Consider the following 26,661-nt stretch of genomic DNA (forward strand, 5'->3'; position numbering starts at 1 on the left):
GGGATCAAAAAACAAAAAAATCAAGTTCCAGAAAAATCAGGCCATTACATCATTTATTGATTAAGTGCTAAAAATACATTGAAAGAGGAACAAAGTGATTATAGATCTTGTTTTTCAGAGGGCACGGCTCTTTTATATCAGAAATACTCCTACTGGGGTCTCAACACGAATGAAAGGGCTGAACAAAAACACTTGAGGTGAGGGTTGGTTGGAGGACTATGCTATCTGTGTGACTCAAAGTGTGATTATGCATTAGTTAATAATGAAAATGGCACTTGCATGAAGTGCAGACCTTTTGTGGCTTTGATTGAGGCCAAAAGGGAACCAAGAATGGTCATCTCTCAAACCCATGCAATGTCTTCAGTATAAAAACTGACCATCAAGAAGAATATTTAACACATAAACCGCTAAGTTGCTCTTAATTTACTAATTATATCTCAGATTATTAGGTTTTTAGCAATTTGGCACAGGCTAGCAGAAGACCAAGTTTTATCAGCAGCTATGTTAGTGATACCCTAGCCCCCATGTTGCCCAGTCCACTAAAATAAATATGCATGTATGTTATCTATCCAGTAGATGGCACAATCTAACTTTAAAGCACAAAATGTCTCCAGTCTCTTTACTTTGTGTGGCTGTGTGTCTCAGTGCAGACCAGGATAAGCAGCTGTAATATAAAGGCAATATGACTACTCAAAGGGAATCAATGAATAAATTAACCAAAGCTTTGATGAATATATCACACTGACTACCTGTATGAATGAACTGGACAGAAAAGAGTCAAACTGAACGCCTCCCTCCATCTCTCTCTTACACACAAACGCCTTCTTGTGTAACTCTATCCTCCTCTCTCCCTGCCCCCTTCCCTCCCTCTCTTCACATCTCTCCCTCTTCCGTTTTTTTTCCAATTCTTTACAGCCCACCAGAGGCTGTGAATGGTAGACAACTCATCGTATTTCGTTCCACTGGCGAGTATCACACCAGTCAGAGTGTGGGGAGGCTGAGCAGAGCGCACAGCTACAGTCAGCGATCCTCAGATATCATGTAAAGTAACTGGCAGAACAGTGGGAATTTTTTATCTGAGAGGATGATGACTGTGCTTTAAAAGCACTGAAATACGCACGATTCTTTTTTTTATTCATAGGATTTCATGTGCGCGCTAAAGTGGCCATGGCGCATTTTACGCACTACAGGTAACCAGTGTTTTGGAGGCTAAAACAACCAAAAGCATGGATTAAACTGCAAGTATTTTCCCCCACTTTCTTCAGCAGAGCTGAAATGGCGGCACTTCGTAGAAAATTTGGCGAAGACTATCAGGTGGTTAACACAAATCGGGCTTCATCTTTTTCTGCTCCGGTCAAGAAAAAACGCCAGCGTTTCGTGGAGAAGAACGGTCGCTGCAACGTGCAGCACGGAAACCTCGGTGGAGAGACCAGCAGATACCTCTCTGACCTGTTCACCACTTTGGTAGACTTAAAGTGGCGATGGAACCTACTGATCTTCATCCTAACTTACACCATCGCATGGCTGGTCATGGCATCGATGTGGTGGGTCATTGCGTACATCAGAGGAGATTTAAATCATGGCCACGACTCATCCTACACCCCCTGTGTGGCCAATGTTTACAACTTCCCCTCAGCTTTTCTGTTCTTCATCGAGACTGAGGCCACAATTGGTTACGGCTACCGGTACATTACGGAGAAGTGTCCGGAGGGCATAATCCTTTTCTTGTTCCAATCGCTGCTGGGCTCCATAGTGGACGCTTTTCTCATCGGTTGTATGTTCATAAAAATGTCCCAACCCAAGAAACGCGCAGAAACGCTCATGTTCAGTCAGGACGCGGTGATTTCTCTGCGAGACGGCAAACTGTGCCTCATGTTCCGTGTGGGCAACCTACGGAACAGCCACATGGTGTCCGCACAGATCAGGTGCAAGCTTATAAAGGTAAGCTTAATATCGATACACTCAGCTAATAACATTAAAATAAATTTAAAAAGAAGCTAAATCTGCAAGAGTAAGAGCAGTTCGTTTTAAACCACATCTCCTTTCATCAGTAAAGCAAATCATGACTTTGAAATAGATGCAATGTAGTTAACTTACACTAACTTATTAGACTCCCTGCTGATACACTGGAGCTTCAGCAGCACTGCCTTATCTCATCAGCGTGGAGCACTTTCTTTGAAGGCTGGCATCCCGTGTTTTGTTTGTTTTTTTACTTTCCTTAAGCTTCCACGGTCATTTATTTTAAGCATGACTGCACACTTGAATGACAGCTTGCATCGCTGAATCTCTAACCTAAGCCCACGAGGCCAAAGACAAGCTGCAAATTGCTCAAGTATATGTCAAGTATATATGGTGAAGCTGAGCAGCAGCCAGATGGGTGCCTCACAAACCGCTGAAATAAGAGAGAAAAGACTGTGTTGTCTTTGTGGGGAGGGCTGCAGTGTGCATGGTCCCTACTGTGCCCAGCATCAGCTCCGCTTCAACTGGTGACACATGGGCAGATAGAAGTGTATCAGTAAGCAGATGTGACAGACAGATGCCCCTCCCCCTTGTTTTAATAGAAAGTTAGGCTCAGTGAATCAGTAGGGAGCTGAGATTGACACACCACAGCAGATCACTGGACTCAGTAAAACAATGCTCTGGAGAGAGAGTGTTAAGACATAAAAAGTATTTAAGGTGATGCATTTATTTTTAAATTTCCTTTCTGAAATTTAAAAATAGTTAGAAAGCACTGCAGTGTTTGAATTTAGCTGCAAAAAAGAAGAAGAAGAAGCCTATGCATTGTTGAAGTGGGTTTGTGCCATTATGGCTTCAACTTAGCAGATTTTGGGAGAATACAGCTAATAAACCTCAAACTCTAAAAACAGGCAGCAGTGCAGAAAATTGCCACAAACAGCACCAAGGCTGACAGGCCCCCCCTGTGTTAATTATCGTAATAGAGCTCCATTCAGCCACATCCATGTTCAATGTGCAAAATGGGCCATAAAGAAGACAAACAGCATTAGAGAGGTGCTTGGAGCTTGTTTATATGTGTGTTCTCCTCCGCACAGCTACATCAAGCACAGCATTGGTCAGCTTAATGATGCATGCAGGCAAAGAGGGAGGCAGGGAGGACTGTGCTATTCCACAGTTACAAGCATGGAGAAGGTGAACAACCCCATAGGCAGAAAGTAAAATTGCACATGTTTGCGATGATTTCACTCGCCTCCCTTGTAAGACTGAACCATAGGCTTCTCTCCACCTGCGTAATACACCAGTGGTAGTGTGAACTGCAGTACATCAGTACACTGGAGCTCAGTGTTAAATTAAGCAAGTTGAAACTGAAGGCAGTTTTTTTTAATAACATGGGTATCCAAAACTTAACAAACAGGAGTGTCAATGCGATTTGAACAGACATGAAATCACTAAAAATAATGGAAACTCCTTTTTTAATGTTATTTTTTTTAAATGGAGCTGAGGTAAAACCCATTTGCTTCCTTTCCGGACTGCCAGAAATACAATCAGTATATATTCCAAGACCTATGCCAACCCCACATCCTCTTTACACTCCCCCTCTCTGTGAAATACAATAAACACAGCATCCACTGTGTGCTTCTTAGATTTTTTTTGCTCAAGGGCTTTCTGGTCTAACCTTATTCTTTCGCTTCAAAGACTCTCTTACCAAGACAGAATATTTGTAGCAGCCCTGCCAGAGTACACACACACAAAGAAAAAAATAACAGTCTGGTGAGTCATTGCACAGACCACAAGCCTTGTTTAGGATTTACATACGTGTAAATATTTATCATCAAATACGATGCTGAATTAAACTACTGCCATAGTTGTATTGTTTTAAGTTGGATGCCTTTTAGTGCAGTCCCTGTATAGAAATGTTGGTGGTGCTGTTGAACTACAGCCTTTTTTTAAAGTCTTGCCTCATCATAAGATACCCAAAGACATTAGTGGCAGTGGAAGCATTTAACTTGTTTAGAAAGAGTTTAAAAGAGAGGCAGAGTTTAAGAAACTAAAGTGGAATACGCGAACAGAAATCAAAACAAATGTTTTTACACTGCATCAAAATTCAACTTCAACTGTAAATCTCTATCATTTGAACTGCAAGCGGAAACATAGTTGTATCAGTGGGGTTCAAATACTAAAAACTATTGCAGATTTATCTGGATAAGCTTTGGACATCTATATAAATCAACCCAGAAAGTTTGTGCCTGCAATACGATGTTCGTTACTCGTCAGTCTTTCTAACTGAGGCGTTTCCTCTTGCTTCTCATAAACTGTAACTTGCAAACTTATAAAGCATTCAACGCCTCATTTCCATGCACAGATGTAATTGAGCGGGTATTTTCTCCCACTGCCACCAGTGTGGTTAAAGAAGTTCATTTCCTTACTAAATCTTTTCATTGCGCAGTATTTCTTACCGAACTCATTAAAACAAAAAAAGAAGTGGGACACCACAGATGACAACGATCAGCTTTCCCTCCGCTCTGCATGAAGCACTTTAGCCGAATTGAATTTGAAAACACCTGCGCAGCTCCGTTTCCTGTGGGAATCAAAACAAGCATCAAACGAGATTTGCACAAAGCTGAACCAACTCCTTCATCCAGCGCTGCGAGGCATTTTTTTTAATGTCTTTAAACAGTGGTGGGTTGTACCAGCACATTTCTCAAGGTTTCTATTATATTAAATAGCATCTTCTCGTGTTTGTAGTGTTTGGAGAACAATTAAATAAGAGAATTTAGGGAAATCCACAGACTCAGTCTTCACTTTACTCTTAAATCGTTCCACATTGAAAGTGCTTTTGTCAGCTCATTAAAATGAGAAAATAGAAGAATAAGAGAAAAGTCAGCATCAATAACATTTTTTATTTACTTCATCATTTAAATTTAGAACCATGCAACTGCAGGTCTGACTGTCAAAAGAACCATACATTTTAATAAAGATTTTTTTACCCTAGTGTTCTTATGTAATGCTTTTAATCACTTACCATAAATATTACACAGACAGTTGGTGGAACTGATTTATTAGCCCAAAAATGAAAGAATATTAAGGTTACAACTGGGATTAATATGAAATAATAAAGAGAATATATTTAAAATTCAAATTAGTTATTTGTCGCCATTATTTATGCTACCAGTGAAGTCTGACAGAGATAAACACAATATAAATGCAGTGCAGGTAACACATTCAAATATCGTGTGCTGTGGCCGCTGCGCTGATAGTAGCATCTGTGCACCGCAACATTATTTGTGCAAACTCTAAACGAACAAAAGCCGCCATTGTACTTTAAAATCAGAGTGACGGACAGACCAGCTGTGTCCCTGTCACTAGACAAAACTGTAAAAAAATAAAATAAAAAATGGACGTCCCTTGAGATGAAGGCTCAGACAAAAAGACAGTTCCTTTTTTTCCCGCCTTGTGTTTTCACAAGAGGAAATAAGATGCAAGAGAATGACGCAATTGACTGAAACACGGGTACAATCAAGGGAATTGGGCTGTACCCCTCATGCATATGTAAAAAGAAAGGTAGAGTAGCCTGTTGTCAGACTCCCCAGTTGTCAAAGAACAAACGTAAAGTAATAAGTAACCTTATTTCTGCTTTATTTGTTTGTCCTTTTGTACTCTGCCAACTAAAACACACTAAATACCACACAGAAAAATCGCATATCAGTCTGTCTCACCTCCTACTGGAATTCATGGACACACTGAGCCTTCATTTGAAAAGCGCCTTGGGCCATCAGCTCACACCTACATGCAAAATCTTTGGTTTTCCCTCTCATTTTGGTCGTGCCTAAGAAGCCAAAGAGAGGTTTGTGGCTCGTATTAGCTGAGGGGAACACTGCTCGCTGCTTTCTTAAGCCAAGAAGAAATCTGCACCGCACTGAGGGACAATCTAGCATAATCTTTGTTAGATAAAGTCAAAAATCAACATTTAACACAGTGTGTTTGTGATGTTCAGACAGGAAGCAGCCTTGTGATTATCCTGTGCCACGTATGCTGTTTCTCATCTCTTAAAAATGAGAATTTAAGGGATTCAGCTCAACTTGCAAAAAGTTCTTGCTGTTGCTGCTGTGTTTGGAAAGAGCCCTGCAGTACTGCTGTGGATGATCACTGGACATGGAAAAAGGCCTTGAATCCCTGCATTATAAAAGAAATAAGGAAAAGACTGACCAGTGACAGCCAACATTTAAAGTCCCACCATAAGCAGCTGAAATGCAGCTTTGGAAGGCATCCACGGCAGCTTCAGAGGGCATCCTGGTGGAACATCCAAGCTGAAAATATGACTCTGCTGTAGCTGTGAGAGCGGGAGGCGGGTGTGAGTGTGTAGGACATTGATTGAAAGAGATGGAGAGCAGAGAAACAGCTGGGTAGAGCCTGGCAGATTTTTTTTCTTAATATTTTCACTGTCTGAATGGTGCCTTCTATTTCAGAGATATACAAGGGAGTAAAATAGTCGTGGCTGTATATCTCCTCAGAGGATTGCACAGCAGGTTACACAGGCACTAGGACTGGAATTGATTTTCATTTTTTTTTTCTAATAAGAAAAGACTCAATTATACTATCAGGCTGCAGAGGGCTGGAAAAAAAGACCTGGAATCCCTGCATGTATTGATGAGCGAGTCCAAGAGCTGGAAAGTCTGCTCTGTTCATGTTTCTCTTGTGTTTGTATTCTATACTTAAATAATTCAGTCCACACAGGACAGAACATTCTGATGTAGGAGTGTGCATTCTCAAATACGTGAATGTCAAAAATGTCAAAAACCATTGCTATTCTCTATAAAACAAAGCATGTCCTGAACAAAAAATCATTATACACACTCTATTGTACTCTGTTGCTTCCATATATGACTTACTGTCTGGAGATATGGGGTAATGCATATAAAACGAACACTCTTCCTATTTTCAAGTTGCAAAAAAGAGCTATAAGAATTATAAACCAATCAAACTATATAGAACCAACTAACATTTTGTTTATTAATCTGAATACCCTGAAATTTTATGATTTAGTTGAATATAAAATGGCACAGATAATGTATAAAGCACAAAATAACTTGCTTTGCCCCAGTACTCAGAAGCTGTTCAAAGTCAGAGAGAGTCAATATGACTTAAGGGGAACAGATTTCTTTAAAAAAAACAAGATAAGGACAAATATAAAGCAGAGATGTGTTTCTGTTAGAGGAGTTAACCTGTGGAATAGTTATGACAGTGATTTAAAAAGGTGTAGTTCATTTTCCTTGTTTAAAAATATGTTTAAAAATAGAGTATTAGAAAAATATATATATCAAGAATGAAAAGAGCAGAAAAAAAACAAAAACAAAAAACAAAAAAACCTCTTGATTCTTTTGCTTTGATGTAGTTACTTACTAAGGTGGAAAGTTTTTTTTTTTTTTTTTTTTTCTTGTTTGTTTGTTTGTTTGTTTGTTTTGTTTTTGCTTTGTTTGCCTTCTCTCACCCCAACCAGTCGCAGCAGATGGCCGCCCCTCCCTGAGCCTGGTTCTGCCGGAGGTTTCTTCCTGTTAAAAGGGAGTTTTTCCTTCCCACTGTCGCCAAAGTGCTTGCTCATAGGGGGTCATATGATTGTTGGGCTTTTCTCTGTATCTATGAAGCGCCTTGAGGCGACATTTGTTGTGATTTGGCGCTATATAAATGAAATTGAATTGAATTGAATTGAATTTTATTATTTGCTTCGAGCCCTGTGTACAGGAGCTGCATGCTAAAAGATCTTTTGTTAAAAGGGTTGGCGTAATAAGCAAATGCTTCAGCCAATACCTTTTGATTAGCCTTGTCTCATGCTTTCTTGCTTTGTGGTAAATCTTTGTTCTGTCTTCACTGAGATATTTGAATGCTAATCAATAAAAACATATCACTCACTCAAATATACATAAGAACATATAGATGTACAGCTTGGATTCCTAAGGTTTCTTTCTGAGGTATTTGTTATGGCTCCGGATCTGTAATGTGAAGTTTTTCTTTCTTCTATCAGGGGTGAAGCACCGGGTCATTATTTTTGCATAAATACAGCATCTTTAGGCTCCTAACAATCCTAAAAGCATGAGCCTCGTTAAAGAATTTTCCACACAAGAAGAACTCACAGGGTGCACGCTGACAACAAACACACAGTTTGGCCAAGAACATTGTGACACCATATCTGCCAAAGTCACAAAGTTGCCACATGGAGAATTGAATCGCTTTCCAACCTGGTCTCGGCGTTTCAAGCTACACCTAATCTTGTCTCATTTTAATTTTAGCGGAGCGTAAGCCTCTACAGCGACCTCATCAGTATGACTTTACATGCCTCTGTACTCAGGCAAATGTGGCAGGTTGTTACTTTCCAGTACGCTCTCTACTACTACTACTGCATATTTTCACGCACCGAGAAAGCAGCAAAAGCATCCTTTGGTATTATCTCCACGTTAAGATTTAGCAATAAACAAATTATGAAGCCGTGTGCCGAGTCTAGTGTGGGAAGTTGGAGAAGAGGCGAAGTGTTGGAGCAGTGGAGGTCATGTTGTCTCGCTGTGTCTGACTTCACTGCCAGAGGCTTGAGATTGGATCCCAAAACTAATTAAAGTGAGCTATTTGTTAAACGGTGCACAGTGTACAGTGGAGCAGCCACATGCAGATGCAGCGTAAAAATATAAATACCACTTTTTTTGCAGGGAATGTTCAAAAACGTGAACATGTTTCAACAATCGCCCAAAATTAATCTCAACTCTCAGAAGATTTTTGGTTTTTGAGGGACTGCATGGGTGTACTACAATGTTGAATTGTAGTACACCCATGCAGTTCAACATTGATGGGTTACATGAGTCACAAAAGTGGCTCTTTCTTAATTTGGCTTAACCAACGTGCACCTCTAACCAGATTAAAATCAGGTGTAAGCGCCACATTTTCAATAACTAAAAGGAATTAATTTCCTAACAATATAATTTCTCATGCTTGTATGCAGAGCCCGTTAAGCTGCATGTTAATTATGCCACGAATGAAGCTGTGCAGTAAAGTTAGAGCAGAGCAAACGCACTGCTTATGTTGTCATGGGAATTTACATGGATTCACAATTAGCAGCAAAGCCCATCTTGCACTGCTGCAACTAACAGAACACAGATTAGAAGATTGATTAGTCTATTAGTATGTACTGCAGAGAATTTCCAGTCAATAAAATTAATTTTACTTTGATCTCGTCCAAAACTAAATGGATTCCCACGTCTCCTTCATTAAAGGATAGTGTTAGACCTAAATATGCTTCTTTAAGTTTCATGTTTAACTGGCCCGAGCTTAAAGTTTTTGGGCGCTAATGTGCACGTTAGAAATGAACGGCAGCATAAAGATGTAAAAATAAGACCATTCATTTACGAAATTTCAAGATTAACATCTTTCTGCCATCATTTATCTCCCCCCTGTTGTGTAGAAGAGGGGCGGGGTGACTGTGGCTCAGGGGGTTGGGAAGCGCATCTGTAACTGGAAGGTCCCCTGTTCGATCCCTGGGCTCTCTGTCCTGGTCGTTGTGTCCTTGGGCAAGACACTTTACCCTACCGCCTACTGGTGTTGGCCAGAGGGGCCGATGGCGCGATATGGCAGCCTTGCTTCTGTCAGTCTGCCCCAGGGCAGCTGTGGCTACAACCGTAGCTTGCCTCCACTAGTGTGTGAATGTGAGAGTGAATGAATAGTGGCATTGTAAAGCGCTTTGGGTGCCTTGAAAAGCGCTATATAAATCCAATCCATTATTATTAAGAGAGCCTCTATTAACAAAAAAAAAAAACAACTTCAAGTTTTGTTGAATCAGCTAAAGAAAGCAAAGTCTGGTTATAATGAATAACTTTGTTGTACAGCCCTGAGTAGGTGTCATCTTTGGAAGCTTTCAGTTGATCTGTGCACAATATCTGTGCCATATCGCGCCATTGGCCCCCTCTCACGTTATCAGGATGAGCCGCATTTTTCTTGTGCCTCAAGACTCAATTATGTGTGTCCGATTAATGCGCCCATGTGTGTTTGAATAGCTTTCTTTCAGTTCTATTATGTAAAAAGTACACCAACAACAAAAATATGCAGTCTCAAAGAAAAGTAACCTGGACCTTACCCTCGGTAAAACATGTTAAATAGGTAAACTCGCCTCTTCTCAGTTGACATTTCCACACTCATAAAAGAGCACCTTTAGACAAACGCTCTCTAAAGTGGATAAATCCACCAAATGCTGGTCTCACAATTCAATTGTGTAATTGTGTGCCTGCTCAGCTCAGTGAGGTTTCCCCTCTGAGCTCTTTCATTAACAGATCGTGCAGAGGTGTATTAATCTGTATTTGATTATGATGTAAAAAGCGATTTACAGTAAAGCAGAAATGGCTGCTTGACTGCTTAAAGGGAGCTTTTAGGCGAAGCAATGAAAGCTCTATGTAAGTGTTGTTCGGTTATATAAAAGGAGAAAAAGTAACACATTTAAATGGGGAAAATGAAATCTTGAGTTGCTGTGGTAGGAACACATCTTGGTGACGATGGTGCAACAAAGGTGCTGCAGAGAAACAGAGCCGTCTTTTATGTTTTTACCAGAGGCTGGCTACATTAAGCGATTCTGCCTTTCAACTGCTGAAAGTGTAGGAAGATGCAGACATTCATTTTAAACCATAAGCAGTAAACACAAGCAGTTGTTTGCAGTTGCGGTCTCGTTTGTAAGAGCAGAAGAACACCATGCAGTCTACCTCGGGTTGTTTTTCCCAATTAATTGAACTTGTTATTTAACTTTTCTAATTAATCTCACTCAGTCTTGGCTGGATTGGCTTGGATGAAATGTTAACCAAGGCTATCTTTTCTAAATCTAATGACTAGGCTGTGCATAACTTGCAGCCTGAAAGCGCGCGTGATTTGGTCGGACTGTCGGCCGGTCGAGCTGATTGCCTATAAGCACCTCCACCCCCATCTCCACCGAGGCTGCTGATTGATGAGGGTCTGGCCGAGCAGGAGTGGAGTTGAGTAGGAAGACCAGAACCCTTTAGGTCTAATCAGTTTTATTTATCACCTGTCTTTATCCATGAGCATCATTCACACCACTGAGACACTTCCACTGCAAGCACAGAGGGGGAAAAAAGAAAAGACGCCTCGCTTTTCTAATGATAATGAGTAGCTGAGTCGTTGATGGGCATGGTGAGCAATCAGACGTGACAGGTAAAAATTCAAAGAGAGATGTTTGTGTGCTCATCCAGTGCTTCTGCTCCCCAAAAATATTGCGGAGAAGAAATAAAAACAGTTCCTGTCTGACTATGTGAGAGCTTGGAGAGAAAAATCTGTTGATTGGTTGAAACAGCATGTCAGATTTACAGGAGAGAAAAAAAAAGCAGACACGCTCAGCTATCTCGGGATCTTTGTGCAAGAAGGAGTCTAGGAGAGTGCCAGGGGGCCTTTGTAAGAAGCTTTGCCTGTCAATGTTTGCATACAGTCATCCATCTTTTTAATCTTAAGCGACCAAGACAGAAAGTGAAAAGAAGAATTTCCCTAAGCTAACATGAGATAACCCTCAAAGGAGGAACAATGCCAAATAGTATTCAGTAGCCTGTAAGCACCTGACAAGTGAACAATGCCCGCTCGACACGAAAGTCATTCCCCGACATAAATCCAGACGAGCATCTCATTGATATTCACAGGAGATAGAAATAGAATGCAGTGTTTTCTGGCAATGCAAAACCTGTTTACTCGCACCTTATTCACAGTTTGCATCTGGGAGATAGGACAATATCACCTGCAGGTCAGGATGAAATCGGACTTGGACTAGTAACTGTAGCGCGGGAAGTACAAAGAAGCACACTAAAAGAAAATTTTCATTAATTAAACTTATTTATGCAGCACTTCAAACTCAGCGGTAGCTACTTTATTATCTAGTAAAACAAATACAGATTCTAACAATAAATCATGTTTATAGACGTGCTGTTTAATATGCACGGTTGTTTGGAGTTCGGATTAATGATTACCTGCTGCAACATTTTGAGATAATTTACACGAGGGAAAAAAATGCAGAACCACCTCTGTGCACCGTCACATTAGCTCAGACTAATATGCAGTCTGTGTGCATGTATCAGAAAAATTACCTGATGACATTTTGTTAAACTAGTCAGCATCAGTGTTTCATATAAATATGATGGCCGATGTATCGTCTTTGGATTATTTTATAAACAGTTTCTGCGTTTACTTTTCGTTTTCCCATTCGGTATAATGCCTTGATTACCTACATTCACGTTAGGGATGCAACGATACCAATTTTTTCAAACCGATACGATACCGATACTTGGATCTGAGTACTTGCCGATACAGAGTACAAAAACCGATACTTCTACCACACACACACACACAAATGCAATGAATTGGAAGACAGGTTTTATTTTATTCTCTGTCGATAAAAAATAAAATCTTAATAAAAATGTCCTCAAAAAAATTTCAAGTGAAAAATAAGCACTTCTGTTAAATTATTGCAGAGTCTCCACATTGTAATTTAACAAAATATCACTGAAGTATTGGCACTGTCTCGAGCTTTCAGAATAATAAATAAACACTTCTGTTTGGAATAAAATAAATACAAATTAGGTTTGAGAATAAAATAAACTTTTAAATTGTTGCAGAGTGTCCATATTGTAAACAAACAAACAAAATAACGAAAGTATTTGGCATTGACGAACGAACTCCTCATCTGCCTGTGGATCATCAGTCCACTGTGCCGTTAAACTAAGGACTAAGGACCATTTTTCACCGCTTTTCCAAAACCTGAGTTAAAGTTGGCTGTTCCGGTCCACACTGCTGACATTTTGCTTAGCCTAGCTACAGCAGCCTCCAGTTTCTCTTTTTTATCTGGAGCCGCCAGTCTCACTCGCCTAACCCTGTGCCTGTTTAGCGCGGGATGTCCCCCTAGTGGCCAATCTAAAAAACTACAACAGAAATGACAAGCCACCCTTTGATTAATGAAATAAGTTAGTATCGGTTCATGGTATCTGTAAACTTTTACGAGTATGAGTACAAACATTTTACAGTATCGGCCCCGATACCCGATACCAGTATCGGTATCCGTGCATCCCTAATTCATGTCATGCTCAGTTATAGCTTAGCTAGCCTAAAAATAGCCTAGTTAACTTTAAACTTCATCACATTTAAAGAAGGTACCAAAAACCAAGAGAAACGCTCAAGCAAAGTGTATTTTATTCCATAAACTTTATACTATACATGAAAAAAGTGTGCTTATGTGTTTAAGCTCTCTTGAAGACATGTTCATCTAAAGGCCCAGACACAGGAGAATAAAAAAAAGAGGACAGAAATTTCCTTTGTAGTTTTTAGATGATTCCAATTAATTTCTTCACATTTAGCAATCTAAAAGTACTATAGCAACCACTTTCAGTCGCAGTGTGGTAGCATAGGTCCCCTGGTAAAAGGTAGACTGTCTCCAAACAGTCGTGGTTGGATTGGGCCTGATTGTAGTCACCTTTAGACTAATGAAGGTCTGCTAGTAATTGCTGATTTATAACAGACTGCAAACACTCTGCAATCAATATATGTAATATGGGGACTCCACTCAACTGGTCGTATTCTAGTTATATTCTTACATGAAAGCAAAGCTGCTTGAGTTCCTGTCTGATTCTGCTGTTAAAATGATGTCCTGGGGCAATGACATCACTTATTTCTGTTTCAAATCTTTGAGATTCTGGCTGGACTCTGAATGTAAGTAGTCAATGCGTATGCAAACGGCAACAAAATTGCAACAAACAGCAAGAGATTTGTAAATTTCCACCGATTTATCACTGTTATCACAAAAAAACTGAATGGAATTGCAAACTCGACTCCTTCAATCAGGAGGCAGAGTCTCTTATTACCACTTTATTGCCATTTTAATGCACCACAGTCGCTTTAAATATGGCAACTCTTCTCTAAGTGGTCATAGACCCCATTTTTGAAGCAACCATTTCAAAGGAAACATGACTGCAAGTTCATTGCACAGAGTCACAATAAAGGTTGTTTGTGCTGTGGTCTCCAACTGCTGTTTTCTGTCGAGCCCCTGTAGCAAAACCGGCATCAGCACATCACCTGGTCTGGTTTATTTCAAGGCCAAATAGCACATCATTATTTATTTCCCTATTGTTAAGAAGTGGGGTGGCTGTAGCTCAGATGGTAGAGCAGGTCAGCTACTAACCGGAAGGTTGGTGGTTCGATCAAAAATATCCTTGGGCAAGATACTAACCCCATGTTGCTCTCCAATCCAGTGTGAATGTGTATGAATGTTAGATAGGGAGCACTTAACAGCTTAGAAAAAACGCTCGTGTGAATGGGTGAATGAATTAGTTGTATAAAGCACTTTGAGTGATCAGATAGAGCAGAAAAGCGTTATATACGAACCAGTCCATTTACCAGAAGTATTCCCTGAACGCTGAAACTTTCAGCAGCTGTCTGCTCTCAGATTTAGGGCTTAGGTTTAGATATCTGCAACTTCAGCTACTTTTAGCTACATTCCAAACACTACAGCCCCTCTTCATCTCTCACTCCTTTTCTATTGCAAGTTGAAAGCAGAAAGCTTTCTCTTAGATAAGTGCTTAGGCTAAGCATGCAAATATATTTCAAAAGCTGTGTCTTTCATTTAATGTGCTCTCTTCAATCAGCTGGTGACCAGTGGGCTGAAAACATCAACAATGAGTCTGCAGACTGGCTTTTTAACCAAATCATGGAGCAAGCATCTGCTTAACTAGTTAACTCCAGTGGATAATTTCTATTCTAGCCAGAGCAAAATTAGTGGTTACTCATTTGGGTCAGAGTAAAACAGAATGGCTTAGATCAGTAAACAGATGACGCAGCTAGGTTAGGGGTGTGTTAAGCAGCCTACAAATGGCCAGTTTCCAGTTTCATTGGACAGGGGTGAAAGAGGGGACTGTGTTTTAGGGAATAGTGTGTTGATTATTATTAAGATTCACAACAAGAACAAAAGATCCAGAAATGGCAGAAAGCATTACAGAGAAGCTGGTGAGGCTGTGTGGTAGTCTGTGTGGGAGTTCATTATGAAGCTGCGTGGAGCTGAGGTGGAGGAGTAGTGTGTGCTGTTAGGTGGGTGGCTGGTGAGTGACGCATCCAAATAATTGGTTTGAGGTAAAAAAAAAAAAAAAAATGACCCAAAAAAAGAGAGAAGAGTAGAGAAGGCAGGGTGTCATATTAAAGAATCTAAAAATTAATCTGTTAAGAGTAAAATCATCTTTTTGCAGATTATTTTCTTTGGAGTTAATGACATTAATTTACTTTAAAAGGAGTTTACTTTAAGCATCTTTTTTGATAACTGACTTTAACTGAGCTCTACGATGCCAAAGAAGATATTGTTATCTTAAATGTGGATTTTTGCCATTCTCAAGACTTTTTTTCCCCACCCACACCTGTTTTTATCTTCCCTTCCTACATTTTTATAGCTATGAAAATATTTCACATTAATTATATATTGAAGCTTTTGAAAGTCGGAAAGCCTTTTTTTGCAGCAGGATGTCAGAAAATGTCTTGAAATTTAAAAGACTTTGTAATAACAGGTGAAACAGACGGCTAATTGAGAAAATGTGAAGAGAAAAGGTGAACAGATTGATTAGACAGAATAAGACAGGAAAGAAGAAAACACATCCAGGACCCCGGTGCTGAGCTCTAACATCATCTGGGCAATTAAATGCTTCCGCACCAGTTAACGCTCTGTGGGCAAGTCCTGTCCAAACACAGCTGTCTCATACGTCTGCCTGCAAGTTCTCCTAGAAATCAATGTGAAGCGCAAAGTCTGTGGACATGGCAAACAAGACACAGAGAGAGTGAGAGAGAAATCTCTTTCATCATTTTTTCACGAGTTATATATTTTAAGAGAAACGCATTTTCTCCCCTTTTGACTCGTGAAAATTTGGAACACTTATTAATTAGATGAAAGTAATAATATTTCTATATTCTATCAGTCTGCTTTTAAAATACCACTATACTTGAATTAATTGATGTTATTTAAATCTGCTGTCCTTTAGATTTGAAGGTAGACATCAACTACAACACCCAGCACAGGAGAAAGCAGGCAGCATTGAGAACAGCATGAAAGGAGTAGTTGGAGCAGAAGTGGGTTGCAAAGCAGTTTGCAGATGGGCTAAAGCAGCTTAAATAGCTTTTCACATACAGCTCCAGGGGACTAATTACAAATGAGGTACTTAACTTGCCACAAAGGACACTTTTCCATTGGACTTGTAATACTGGCCATTTTAACAATGTCATAAAGTACTTATATCCAAGTAGAACAGAAAAATATTTCATTTACAGGTGGACAGAAGAATTGAATTGACTTTTTAAAGACTACATGAATGTAATTATCACTTCCCTGTCTCTTTCTTTTATTTTTGTACCTTTTTATTTCGCTTCCTTTACACTTTCCTCTGTCTCCGTCTACTTATGTGTGACTTTTATCTTTCAGTCTCGTCAGACACCTGAGGGCGAGTTCCTGCCTCTGGACCAGTGCGAATTGGATGTAGGCTTTGGAACGGGTGCAGACCAGCTCTTTCTGGTATCCCCTCTCACCATTTGTCATGAAATTAATCCCAAGAGCCCCTTTTTCGACCTATCCCAGCGCTCTCTCATGAGTGAACAGTTTGAAATTGTCGTTATCCTCGAGGGCATCGTTGAAACTACCGGTGAGCAATCTTACATATCATTTCTTTAAACTGTGTCCTCCCCCATTCCCATTGTTTGTTTTATCTCCCCGCTTTACTCACTCCCAATCTAAATGTAAAGTCCGACATTAATAACAAGCCACGTAACGCTCCTATCAAATAGATGCTCATAATCTGGAATCTAATTTCCCCATCTTCCCAGTTTTGCATATTTGAACAGCACGAGAACTGGAGAAACCAAGGATGACATCAACACATGAGGATGACGCACTGATTGAATTTAAGGGATATTTTATTTCTGCAGAATTAGTTTACGTCTACTCTATGCATAATAAAACCCTGTGGTCATAGATGCGTGTGTCACTTTGATGAATGAGGTTTTAGTTGAAGTTTCACTCTATTTTTCACATGACAGCTGAGGGCAGAAGTAATTCAGAGGGTGTGAGACACTGGTATAAAGCCGCTGATGTACGCTACAGGCAGCCATGCTGGAGTACCCTCAGCAACAACACAGATCTCTCTGTTGCATATTTAACACAATGATTCATCCCAAAAGTCCAATACAAATAAATCCATCCTCCTCTTTTCTTTTCAGCCGTGCTTCTAGGCATCCCCTCATAACCCTGCCTGTGTCACTGTTGTAGGAGAAACCATGGAGCTGAATAGGCTTAGAGCAGAAGGGAAGGATCAGCGGGAAGCGAGAAGCCAGGCAGGCAACACGGCTGTGCTCTGTTGATAACACCATTAAATCAGGGTGCGGCTAGAAGTCTAGTGTCGCAGTGCACAGCACTCGCAGCTGAGGAGTAGAAGAGGAAAGCCCCGGAAGTGTCACCTACAATTGTCCACAATATGCTGCCAACTGTATGGAAAAGGAATGCTTAAAAATAATAACAATAATAAAAAATAAGCATATTTTTTAAAATGTCATTTCCGTATGTGCATCTTCACACTAACCCACATCCTATTACCCCAAACACATTAACAGCTTCCCGGTACATCCAGCTGCTGCTAACACAGCTGTTCAGCTTGTTGATCGTCTCTCCTACTCATTCACTTTATTTCAACCAGACTTGACAGATTACCGTGCAGTGGCTCTAATTCTTGTCAGTTTTAGTTTGTGTCTTCAAGGCATTTTTTTTTCTGTTTTCAACAATGTGACAAAACTACTTAATTTCATTGCTGATAAAAAAAAATTCTGACAGCTAAAATCAATTCCAAGCTCTCATTTAGATCTGATTTTAAACAACGAGTTATAGTTAGTTTCTTCTGTGTGGCAATAGAACAGGATCACATGGGTTGTCGCTTGAACCCAGCATCACACAAGATCCATGCTGGTGCTGACTTCTGGCAACCTAATGAGATGAAAACTAAGAATGGCAGAATTTGTTAGCTCTATATAAAAAAGAAACTTTAAAACTAAAGGGCAGTCAACATGGCATAAGATTTTTTTTGTCCTTTTAATGGTATATTGACTCCATCTTTAGGCTGCCCCTTGACAATATGCAGATGATGTGCAACTATGTAAATTCACTGACCCTAACATAACACTCGGCGAATGATGTTGATGTAATCTCTAACCTCTGCCAGTGTCAGGAATTTTACATAAAGTCTTGATGTGCCGAGGGCTTTTATTTTTATGCAAAAAGCAGTAGACATTAACCAGAATACCTAAAGTATGCTTAAGTGATGAACCTTAACTAGCATGCCTGTCAAACTCGATCCAAAAGCTTCCATTGCATTGATATTACTGTCGTCTTGTGCAACTATAATCAACAGAAGTTCAGTTATTTACTGGTAAGAGAGGAGAAAATGCTGGAAAATTATCCTAAACTTGCAACTGCAATTAAAGCTGAGCCTTAAAGCAATTAGGAAAAAAAAATACAGAAATGGTGAAGAGTTTCTGTGGATGAAGATGAGTCGTGTGCCTGGAATAGCATCAGGTTATGACATAACACAGAACATATCATCCCTCAGAGGGACTGGATCAGACTCCTACTCTTTAGCCTGTAGTGTTTCATAGAAGAGCTCAGGTTGTAGCAAAGCCATTGGATCAGAAAAAAAACTCAAACTAAGTGATTATTGATCGCGAATGACCTCCAACAAACATCCAAATGTCAAGAAAATTACTTTACAAGCTTCAGGTCAAATGGAAAACGTGTACACAAAGCAGACACACGGGCACCCCCATTACTAGAAATCTTTGCTTAATACATCATCTATAATTTAGGGCCTCCACCAGAGCATGATGAAAACTGATCCCAGTTTGCCAACAGATGATTTTCTTCTAGCTGGCCGAAGACTGAAGCTGCAATCAACGCAGAGAGTTAAATAAAGACAAAGACAGAACACATGCCATGTTGTTTTGATGTAAGAGCATCACGATGATCAGATTTAAATTAGCAATTATCACAACCAGCTTTGCCTAAAACCATCTGCCAACTTTAGTCACCATTAATGGAAGAAAATGTGAAAATAATTTACCAGATCAAGGAAAGATAAACTTACAAAGCTTATGAAATCCAGGAAAGAAATATATGCATATATATATATAATGATCTCACATATTTCATTACAGTACATCAGTAATGGAACGTGGCATGCTTTGAAAATAAAAACATTAGGGTGTAAAAGCCTCTTGTTACTTTTATGAACTGGAAAATGCAATAGCCCTTTCATGTGGGTTTATTTTAAATCTTCTAGTACGTGACTAAACTTAACTGGATAATCACACAGAGCAAAGCATGAAGCTGTCATCACAAGAAATAAACGAGAGAGAAAAGAGATAGCATGCAGTGATGCCGATCCTACAGATTCCTCGTTATCAGCCTGTAATTGTTTTGCTGAAACCCCATTTAATAGCAGTTATTAAAATTATTTCTGCCATCACTTTCTTCTAGGTATGACATGCCAGGCAAGAACGTCATACACTGAGGATGAGGTTTTATGGGGCCATCGTTTCCTGCCAGTAATGTCCCTGGAAGAGGGTTTTTTCAGGGTCGACTACTCTCAGTTCCACAGCACGTTCGAGGTGCCGACACCACCGTACAGTGTCAAGGAGCATGAAGAGAAGAATTCTCTCCCCTCGCCTCTGTCCACTCCCACCCCCGCACTGACTGAGAGCCACGGTGCCCGACGTGACCGCGTGTTTTCTGTGGATTGTATTAACACTACTGAGGAGAGGGGCCATCATGTAGGGACTGGGGTTCGACTTCCAAGCAAATTGCAGAGGATGAGTTCGTCGGGGAAGGAGGACCTTCAGAGGAAAGTGCTTATGCTTAGCTCCCAGCACTCAGAGAAGGCCTGCAGCACCGGAGACCTCCCCCTAAAGCTGCAACGTCTCAGTTCCTCACCTGGTCCCGAGGCAGCAAATCGTCTAGGGCTAAAGTCTCTCAAGGTGGGCTTTGAACCCATGACCCAGTCAACTGGAGACCTGTACCAACACAGCCTGCCATCCACGCTGTCCCCTGCTCCGATTCCCATGCACAGCCCACTTCTTTCAGCCAGTGGGAGGTTGGAGGATAACTTGCCACCAAAGCTAAGGAAGATGAATGCCGACCGCTGAAATCCAGACAGTCCTGGACTATAACAACATACAGACAGTGACAGTGACCACAAACACATGAAAACAGGAGTCAAAGATGTACTTTACCCTTGGAGGCTTTGATTAAAACAAAAAAAAACCCAAGAGGTTTATTCATTTTTATTTCTTGAGACTAAATCTTTACTGGAATTACTGTGATTTTGTGCTTAGCAGAGGCTATGCTATTATTAATTTACGCTTTGGTACACACACAACCAGAAAACACAAACCTTGAGCTTAAAGCAAACTTGATTATTCTGCGAGAGTTGTGCATGTATACACTAAATCCATTGTTTAATGTATGCACCACTACACTTAACTGTCAATCTTAGTTTTATCTAAATATAAATTATATTACGATGATAATAAATGCCGTTTGATCTTTCTCTTTATTGCGTTTTTATTACCGTCCCCCCAGAATTTATTATGTTTACATTAAATTTTTTAGTGCTGCAATTCTGCCAAATATCAATAAGTAATCCAGCAGTGCGATGCAATTGTAGCTTTAATAGGCTGTTGTTAATGCCCCTAATTTTACCACATTGGCAAGCGACACTATGCAGGAACAATCCCATAACTCCGTGGTGCAGTAAGTGGATATCAGAGAGAGGGAGATGATAATGAGATACACTGCTGTTAAGATGGAAAATATAAATATGTGTTTATTGGAGAATGGAAGCTGATTATAGATGACTTGTTATTGCAGACTGAGGAGGAATGTGGTCAGCTGAGGCCTCCTGTTTAACAAGCATATCCAAACGCAGTGTACCGTCTTAACGCCAGTATATGTCAGAACACACGACTACACCAATTTGGTTAGTGGGGCTCATTGTTTTTTATCAACTTATGCCAACACAATAGATTTATTGAACTGTTGTTCTGCATGTGGTCAGCATTTGTACCAAAAGCAGGTGAAATAGTAGATTGAAAGTGTAGGACAACCCTGAACACATAGGGCTTAATGAAATCCAAGTACAAACACACAACACAGCATGGATGCAATTAAAGAACAAAAACAAAATCATCATCTTTAAATTCAGAGTCAGCATATCCAGAGAAGACCTCAAATTTCCTATTGCGAGGAAGGAAGGGAGGGAAAAGGATTTTTGACTGGCTTTAACAGCACGCACGGGGTCCCCCATCAATCTGCAGCTTCGACCACCCACTCACTTTACACAGAGCCTACATATGCTTCACACACTCTATTCCTGTAATATAGCTGCACTGAGAGCTTTGAGTGCGCTTGTATGTTTGCTAACTACGCATGTGCTTTGCCACTCTTCTCATGCTGTGTATGATTTGCCAGAAGTGGATAATAATAGCTTTACTGAAAGAAAGAGTGTGATAAGTTAGGAGAAAGAAGAAAGTTCTGATGAGAGTGAGACAGTTTTATGTAGCTAGCTGTGGTTCATTTTTTACATTTTATTTCACAATCTATTGATTGAATGATCAATAAAGTTGAAGTATTATGGTTTTTTATGTAATAGGCTAATAAATATTAATAACCTCATATCGTATTCATGCATTCTTTAGCAATCATTTTTCCACCAACAGCTGAGAGCCACCCATAGTGCAATTATTACTGAAATTTGGAAGGGGGTAATTGAAAGACCATTTATAGTTTTATGTGCGAGTTTGAGAAAAATAGTCAAACTCAAATGAACTAATCCAGTTTCTGACTTTTAAGGGATTATTAACACCTTATCAATGTTTCTGCATAGAACAAACGTGGGTTAGCAATAATACACCATGATATCGTCACTTTTACATTTGGAAAGTCTGGCTAGAACTTCCAGTCAACATTTTCCCTAACAAATAAAAAAAGAAAATATAAGACAGGTTGACAGATAAATAACAAAAAGATAAACAACATTTACCACATTGAGCTGGTTTTAGTCTGGTTACAGATAAATACCATACGAAGTGCGACTAGACCAGAAATGTCCAAAAGTGACAGACTGCTTTTATTACGCAGCGTTATGTGCTGGTTTACTACTTCTCTTTGTGCTCCATAAGTTAATTCAGGGGAATTCAATTATATTTATATAGCAACAAATCTGAAAACCAACAAATTCAGCACCGAGCCAAGGCCAAAACCAAAAGTGACACTCTATTTACTAATAAATAGAGTGTCATAAGCTGCTAACTGGAAGAATAAACAAGTTCATTTGCCAAAATGCTTCATCAAAGTTTCATCAGACGCTTATGGTTTCAAACCTGCCAGTTAACGACCATAGATTTATGGTAGGCAACAGATCGCCCATCAATAGTGGAAAAAGTGATCAATTCTGACATCTTGTTTGGATGGCGGTTTATTTATTTTGTTATCCCAAATCAAACAGCAGAGAATAACATCTGAGTCCAACAAACTGAAGCTTACCTGAATTTTGCCGATTAAACAGCTGATACGTGTATTGTGGCCTGACAACTGTTACAGCATGTCACTAAGCAGAAAATTTGATTTATTTTAGTTTTCTGTGTCACAACACGATGAGGAGGAGGGGTGAAAAAATCAAAATGACCGTGTTTTAAATAAGCAGTCCAAATTCCCCAGCACTGCTAAAGTCACAAGTATGGTTCACGTCTTGAATCCTGATTCGTCAGTATACTGGAAATTAACATTTATACCGGGGAAGATGAAGAGCTCCTACAAAAGCAATAAGAAATATAAGAAAAATATAAAACCAAAATGAAGTCAACAAATAAAACAAAAGAATGTTCCACAGGATAAAAAGAGAAGGGAATAATATAGTTAAATATATATAACCTTCTTAACACACGCATAGATCAACAGGCTTTTTATCACAGCCACAGGCCAATGTAAAAACCTTCCAGCAGTGGCACTGTCATCGCTGCCACCTCCTCTGGTTATTTAAAGTAACATCTGGGCACACAGTTTTAGACAGTCAGAGGTGTTTTGTGAGGGTCTGAGCCTCTGCTATAATGACCCCCAAAATTGATGTCTCCACGTGTTAAAAATAACAGGAACATTAATATTTAATAACAAGACGAAGCAATGAGAGGCTCATTAGTAGCCTTTCTATGCCACAGCACAAAAATGAGGGGCTTGAAAATGTCCTAAATGACAAAGAACACCAATTTCTTTTCTATGAAAAAGAAAAGTAAATTAATTTGTTATTCCTATTTTAGATGGATTTGTTTGGGGGATCTTTTGATGTATAACTGGTTCGTTTATAAACCACAGCGAGCCGGTTGTTTGTGTTGTGTTGCACCAACTGTGAATGAATGGCTAATTAGGCCACTTGTGGTGTTTAAAAGGGAAACGTGCCTGACTGAACCACACACGCATATGCATGTGCATCTGAAGACACACTGACACACAACAAACAAATGCAGCGGCCGTCAGTCAAGAACAAGCCCCTTGTTTCCATCGCAGTCACCACGGCAACATGGGAGCTTCTCTGCGCTCCAGCAGTGGGGGCTAAGCACACAGCGGAGGTGTATATGTGAGTTTGAGTAGGGAGATCTCTGTAGCTTTCACTGTATTCTTCTTCAGGGCTCTCCACTGCCCACTCTGAAATTTAAACACTGTATTTAATTTTTTCTATAACAGAGAGAGGGACGAGTGCTTTTTCAGCACTTGACAGTCTTCTAAATCCATCTCTATTTAGTCTCAATAATGACTCATTTGCATATTTGTTTTGCATATGCAAAGAAAAAACAACTCTGGGATGTTCCCTGCCATGAGTATTTATCAGTGATCTGGTCCTTTGAGAAAGATGGCACCGGTTTACCAACTACAAAACGCAATTAAAAGGTTAAAATGAGCAATTACCAGATTAACAGCATCACAGAATAATGTTGCAATTCATTTGTTTCTGTGTTTACTGTTTCAGTTTCTCTGTATCTCTTCATAGATTACTAAGCAGGCGTCTTAAAAAAGAAAATCACTAAATCATTAAAATACTAGTATGATGAGCTCCACATACTATTCCAATTCCAAAGCTGTTATAGCATCTACCAAGCCGCAACAAAGATAACGAAGTCTGCTCTTAACTCAAGTGTCTCCCCACAACTTTTCAGTGGTAAAAACACTCAAAGAAATCTAATCTATCTACATCATTTCTGTTCTCTTCACTTTACATCCTACTTTCTTTTCTCCACTTTTAGAGAAAGGGCGTTTCAATCAACCAACAACAGCTACTTAAAAAAGTTTCCATCTGCTTAACGTTCATCACAGAGCACTGAGACAGCTGTTAATGACCTAAAATCTTCGTGAATGCAAACATGGTTACTGTCCTTCTTGTCTCAGACCTCAGTGTAGATTTTGATACAAGTGATCACAATGTTTATTCGTGCACTAGACAGGTTGGGTCACTGTGCCATTGTTTCGTCTTGGCTAAATTAAAATGTTAATCACTTGGCAGGCTGTTTATTTTTATTATTTATTTATCAGCCTGGATTCTCTGGTATTAAAAACATGGTATTAAATATGGCAATTCTCAAGGAACCATTCTGGGCCTAAATTAAATTTTTTTCTATAAATGATTCATTAATGTCTCAATCACACTAAAGTAGAAAATGGGGACTAATTTCCTTGCTACTGCTGAATCTGCCCAGGGCTTGAGCATGCAACACACCCCAACTCTAGGTGAACACTTTCATATGCACTGGTTGACTGAAGGGAGACAACCTGCCTCCCAACAATAACAATCTGACTCAGACTGACTACAAAGTATCTAATTTATCTGATTTATAAACACAGACAGATCAACAACAGCCTGAGTCAGTCTGCGCAATGAGTGCAAAGCATCTGTGATACATCTCTTTGCAACAGGGACACGACTCAGCTGGTTGTATTGTTTATACAAACGCAAGATTACTGAATGCCTTTGTTCTTCCGTTCACTCCCAACTGGTCGAGGCAGATGGCCGTCCCTCCCTGAGCCTGGTTCTTCCCGTTAAAAGGAAGTTTTTTCTTCCCATTGTCGCCAAAGCGCTTGCTCACAGGGGGCCATCTGATTTTCGGGGTTTCTCAGGTTTCTCTGTAGTATTGCAGGGTCTTTATCCTTTTTTTTTTGTGTCCCGTTTGGATCTTTAGCCATCAGAATTGTTGGTCAAGGCCAAGAAAGATGCCAAGCGGATTTATTTTACCAAGTGGATCATCATGGCCTTGCCATATTGGTCCATTTGATTGACCTTTATTATAATTATGAATTTATTTTATTTTCGGGTGCTACAAACGGGACAGACATGACTGGGGGATAGGACAGGGAGAAAGAATGAAAGAAAGAGAGGGAGCGGAAGAAAACCAGAGGGGAGAAGAGACGGTGAGAAAGGGGGGAAGAAAGAAAGAAAAACAAACAAAACACCTGGATCACCTGTATGGAGAAAAAAAACAAAACAAGAGAAAGCAAACAAAAAAAAAAAGAGCAACATAATAAATACAGCACCATCACAATAAACTAGCTAGCAGTAGATAACAGTAAATACTAAATATTAAACGATATTGTGCAGCACGCAAGATAGACAGCGCACAATGTGCTTTGAGGCAGCAGCCAAGAAAGGTGGCACGGTTCCCCCCCTTTTTGGTGGTCCTCCTCGGGTCCTCGTACTCTGGGGCATCTGGATATCTGGGGCCTGGATCTCCTCCATACCTGCTTCATGCCCTGGGGGACGGGGCTATGGCTCCCCACACTCCCTAGCAGATCGTTACATGGAGAAATCTTTGGAATACAAGCATGCTGATCCACAAGGGCGTGCACACAGGTGTACACACGGGTGTTCACAGACGTGGACTACACCTTTCTTGGCAGGGTCTTTATCTTACAATATAAAGCGCCTTGAGGCAACTGAAATTGTCCCAAAGTAACAAAGGTTTTGAGGCCAGACTCTAAATCTAAATAGTTAATGTGTATTATCACAGACTGCATGTAACTGCTGACCTAGCCTCATTCAATCGCAAACTGATAGGAGACCGGCTCCGTCTTATCACCACTTTATTGCCGTCTTAATGCACTAAAGACATTTATAAGATGGTAACTTACTGTGAGTGGTTGCAGACCTGGCCCTTGTCTTCAAAGCAACTATTTCAAAAGCAGTGAGATTGAATATTCATTGCACATGGCCACAGCCGCCATTTCCCTTAGTGTGACTGAAGCATTAGAAAATATTACGAATACCATCAACAATCATCATTTTAATTACCATCAGATGATTAACAGTTACAACCAGCAAGTCTTAGCAAACAGCTTAAAACAAAAAAACTGAATAAAATTTTGATTCTCATTTCAGGATGATCAGTTTTCCATTCTAAATATATCAAACTGAGATCATTTCTAATTCAGTGAGAGGCCAAACTTCGTATTCTTGCCCACGACTAGTTGTTTAGTTGTTGTTGCAATTTCCATTTCACTGGATTCACCTATTAAAAAACTGGACAAGGAAAATGGATCATGTTACCACATTGCTTGAGACATTGCACCAGCTTACTTCTAGCTCT

General features: G+C 39.9%; 1 protein-coding gene across 1 annotated transcript; it reads left to right on the forward strand.

The window, feature by feature from the left end:
- The first annotated feature begins 722 nt into the window (after positions 1–722).
- kcnj19a (potassium inwardly rectifying channel subfamily J member 19a) lies at positions 723–25,531 on the forward strand. The gene is made up of 3 exons (XM_085157245.1): positions 723–1,941; positions 16,424–16,640; positions 19,517–25,531. The coding sequence occupies exons 1-3, from the start codon at positions 1,276–1,278 to the stop codon at positions 20,179–20,181; spliced, it is 1,548 nt and encodes a 515-aa protein (XP_085013371.1). The 5' UTR covers positions 723–1,275; the 3' UTR covers positions 20,182–25,531.
- Positions 25,532–26,661: the final 1,130 nt, after the last annotated feature.

Source organism: Neolamprologus multifasciatus, chromosome 4 (assembly GCF_963576455.1).
Source record: "Neolamprologus multifasciatus chromosome 4, fNeoMul1.2, whole genome shotgun sequence".
NCBI classification, from domain to species: Eukaryota; Metazoa; Chordata; class Actinopteri; order Cichliformes; family Cichlidae; genus Neolamprologus; species Neolamprologus multifasciatus.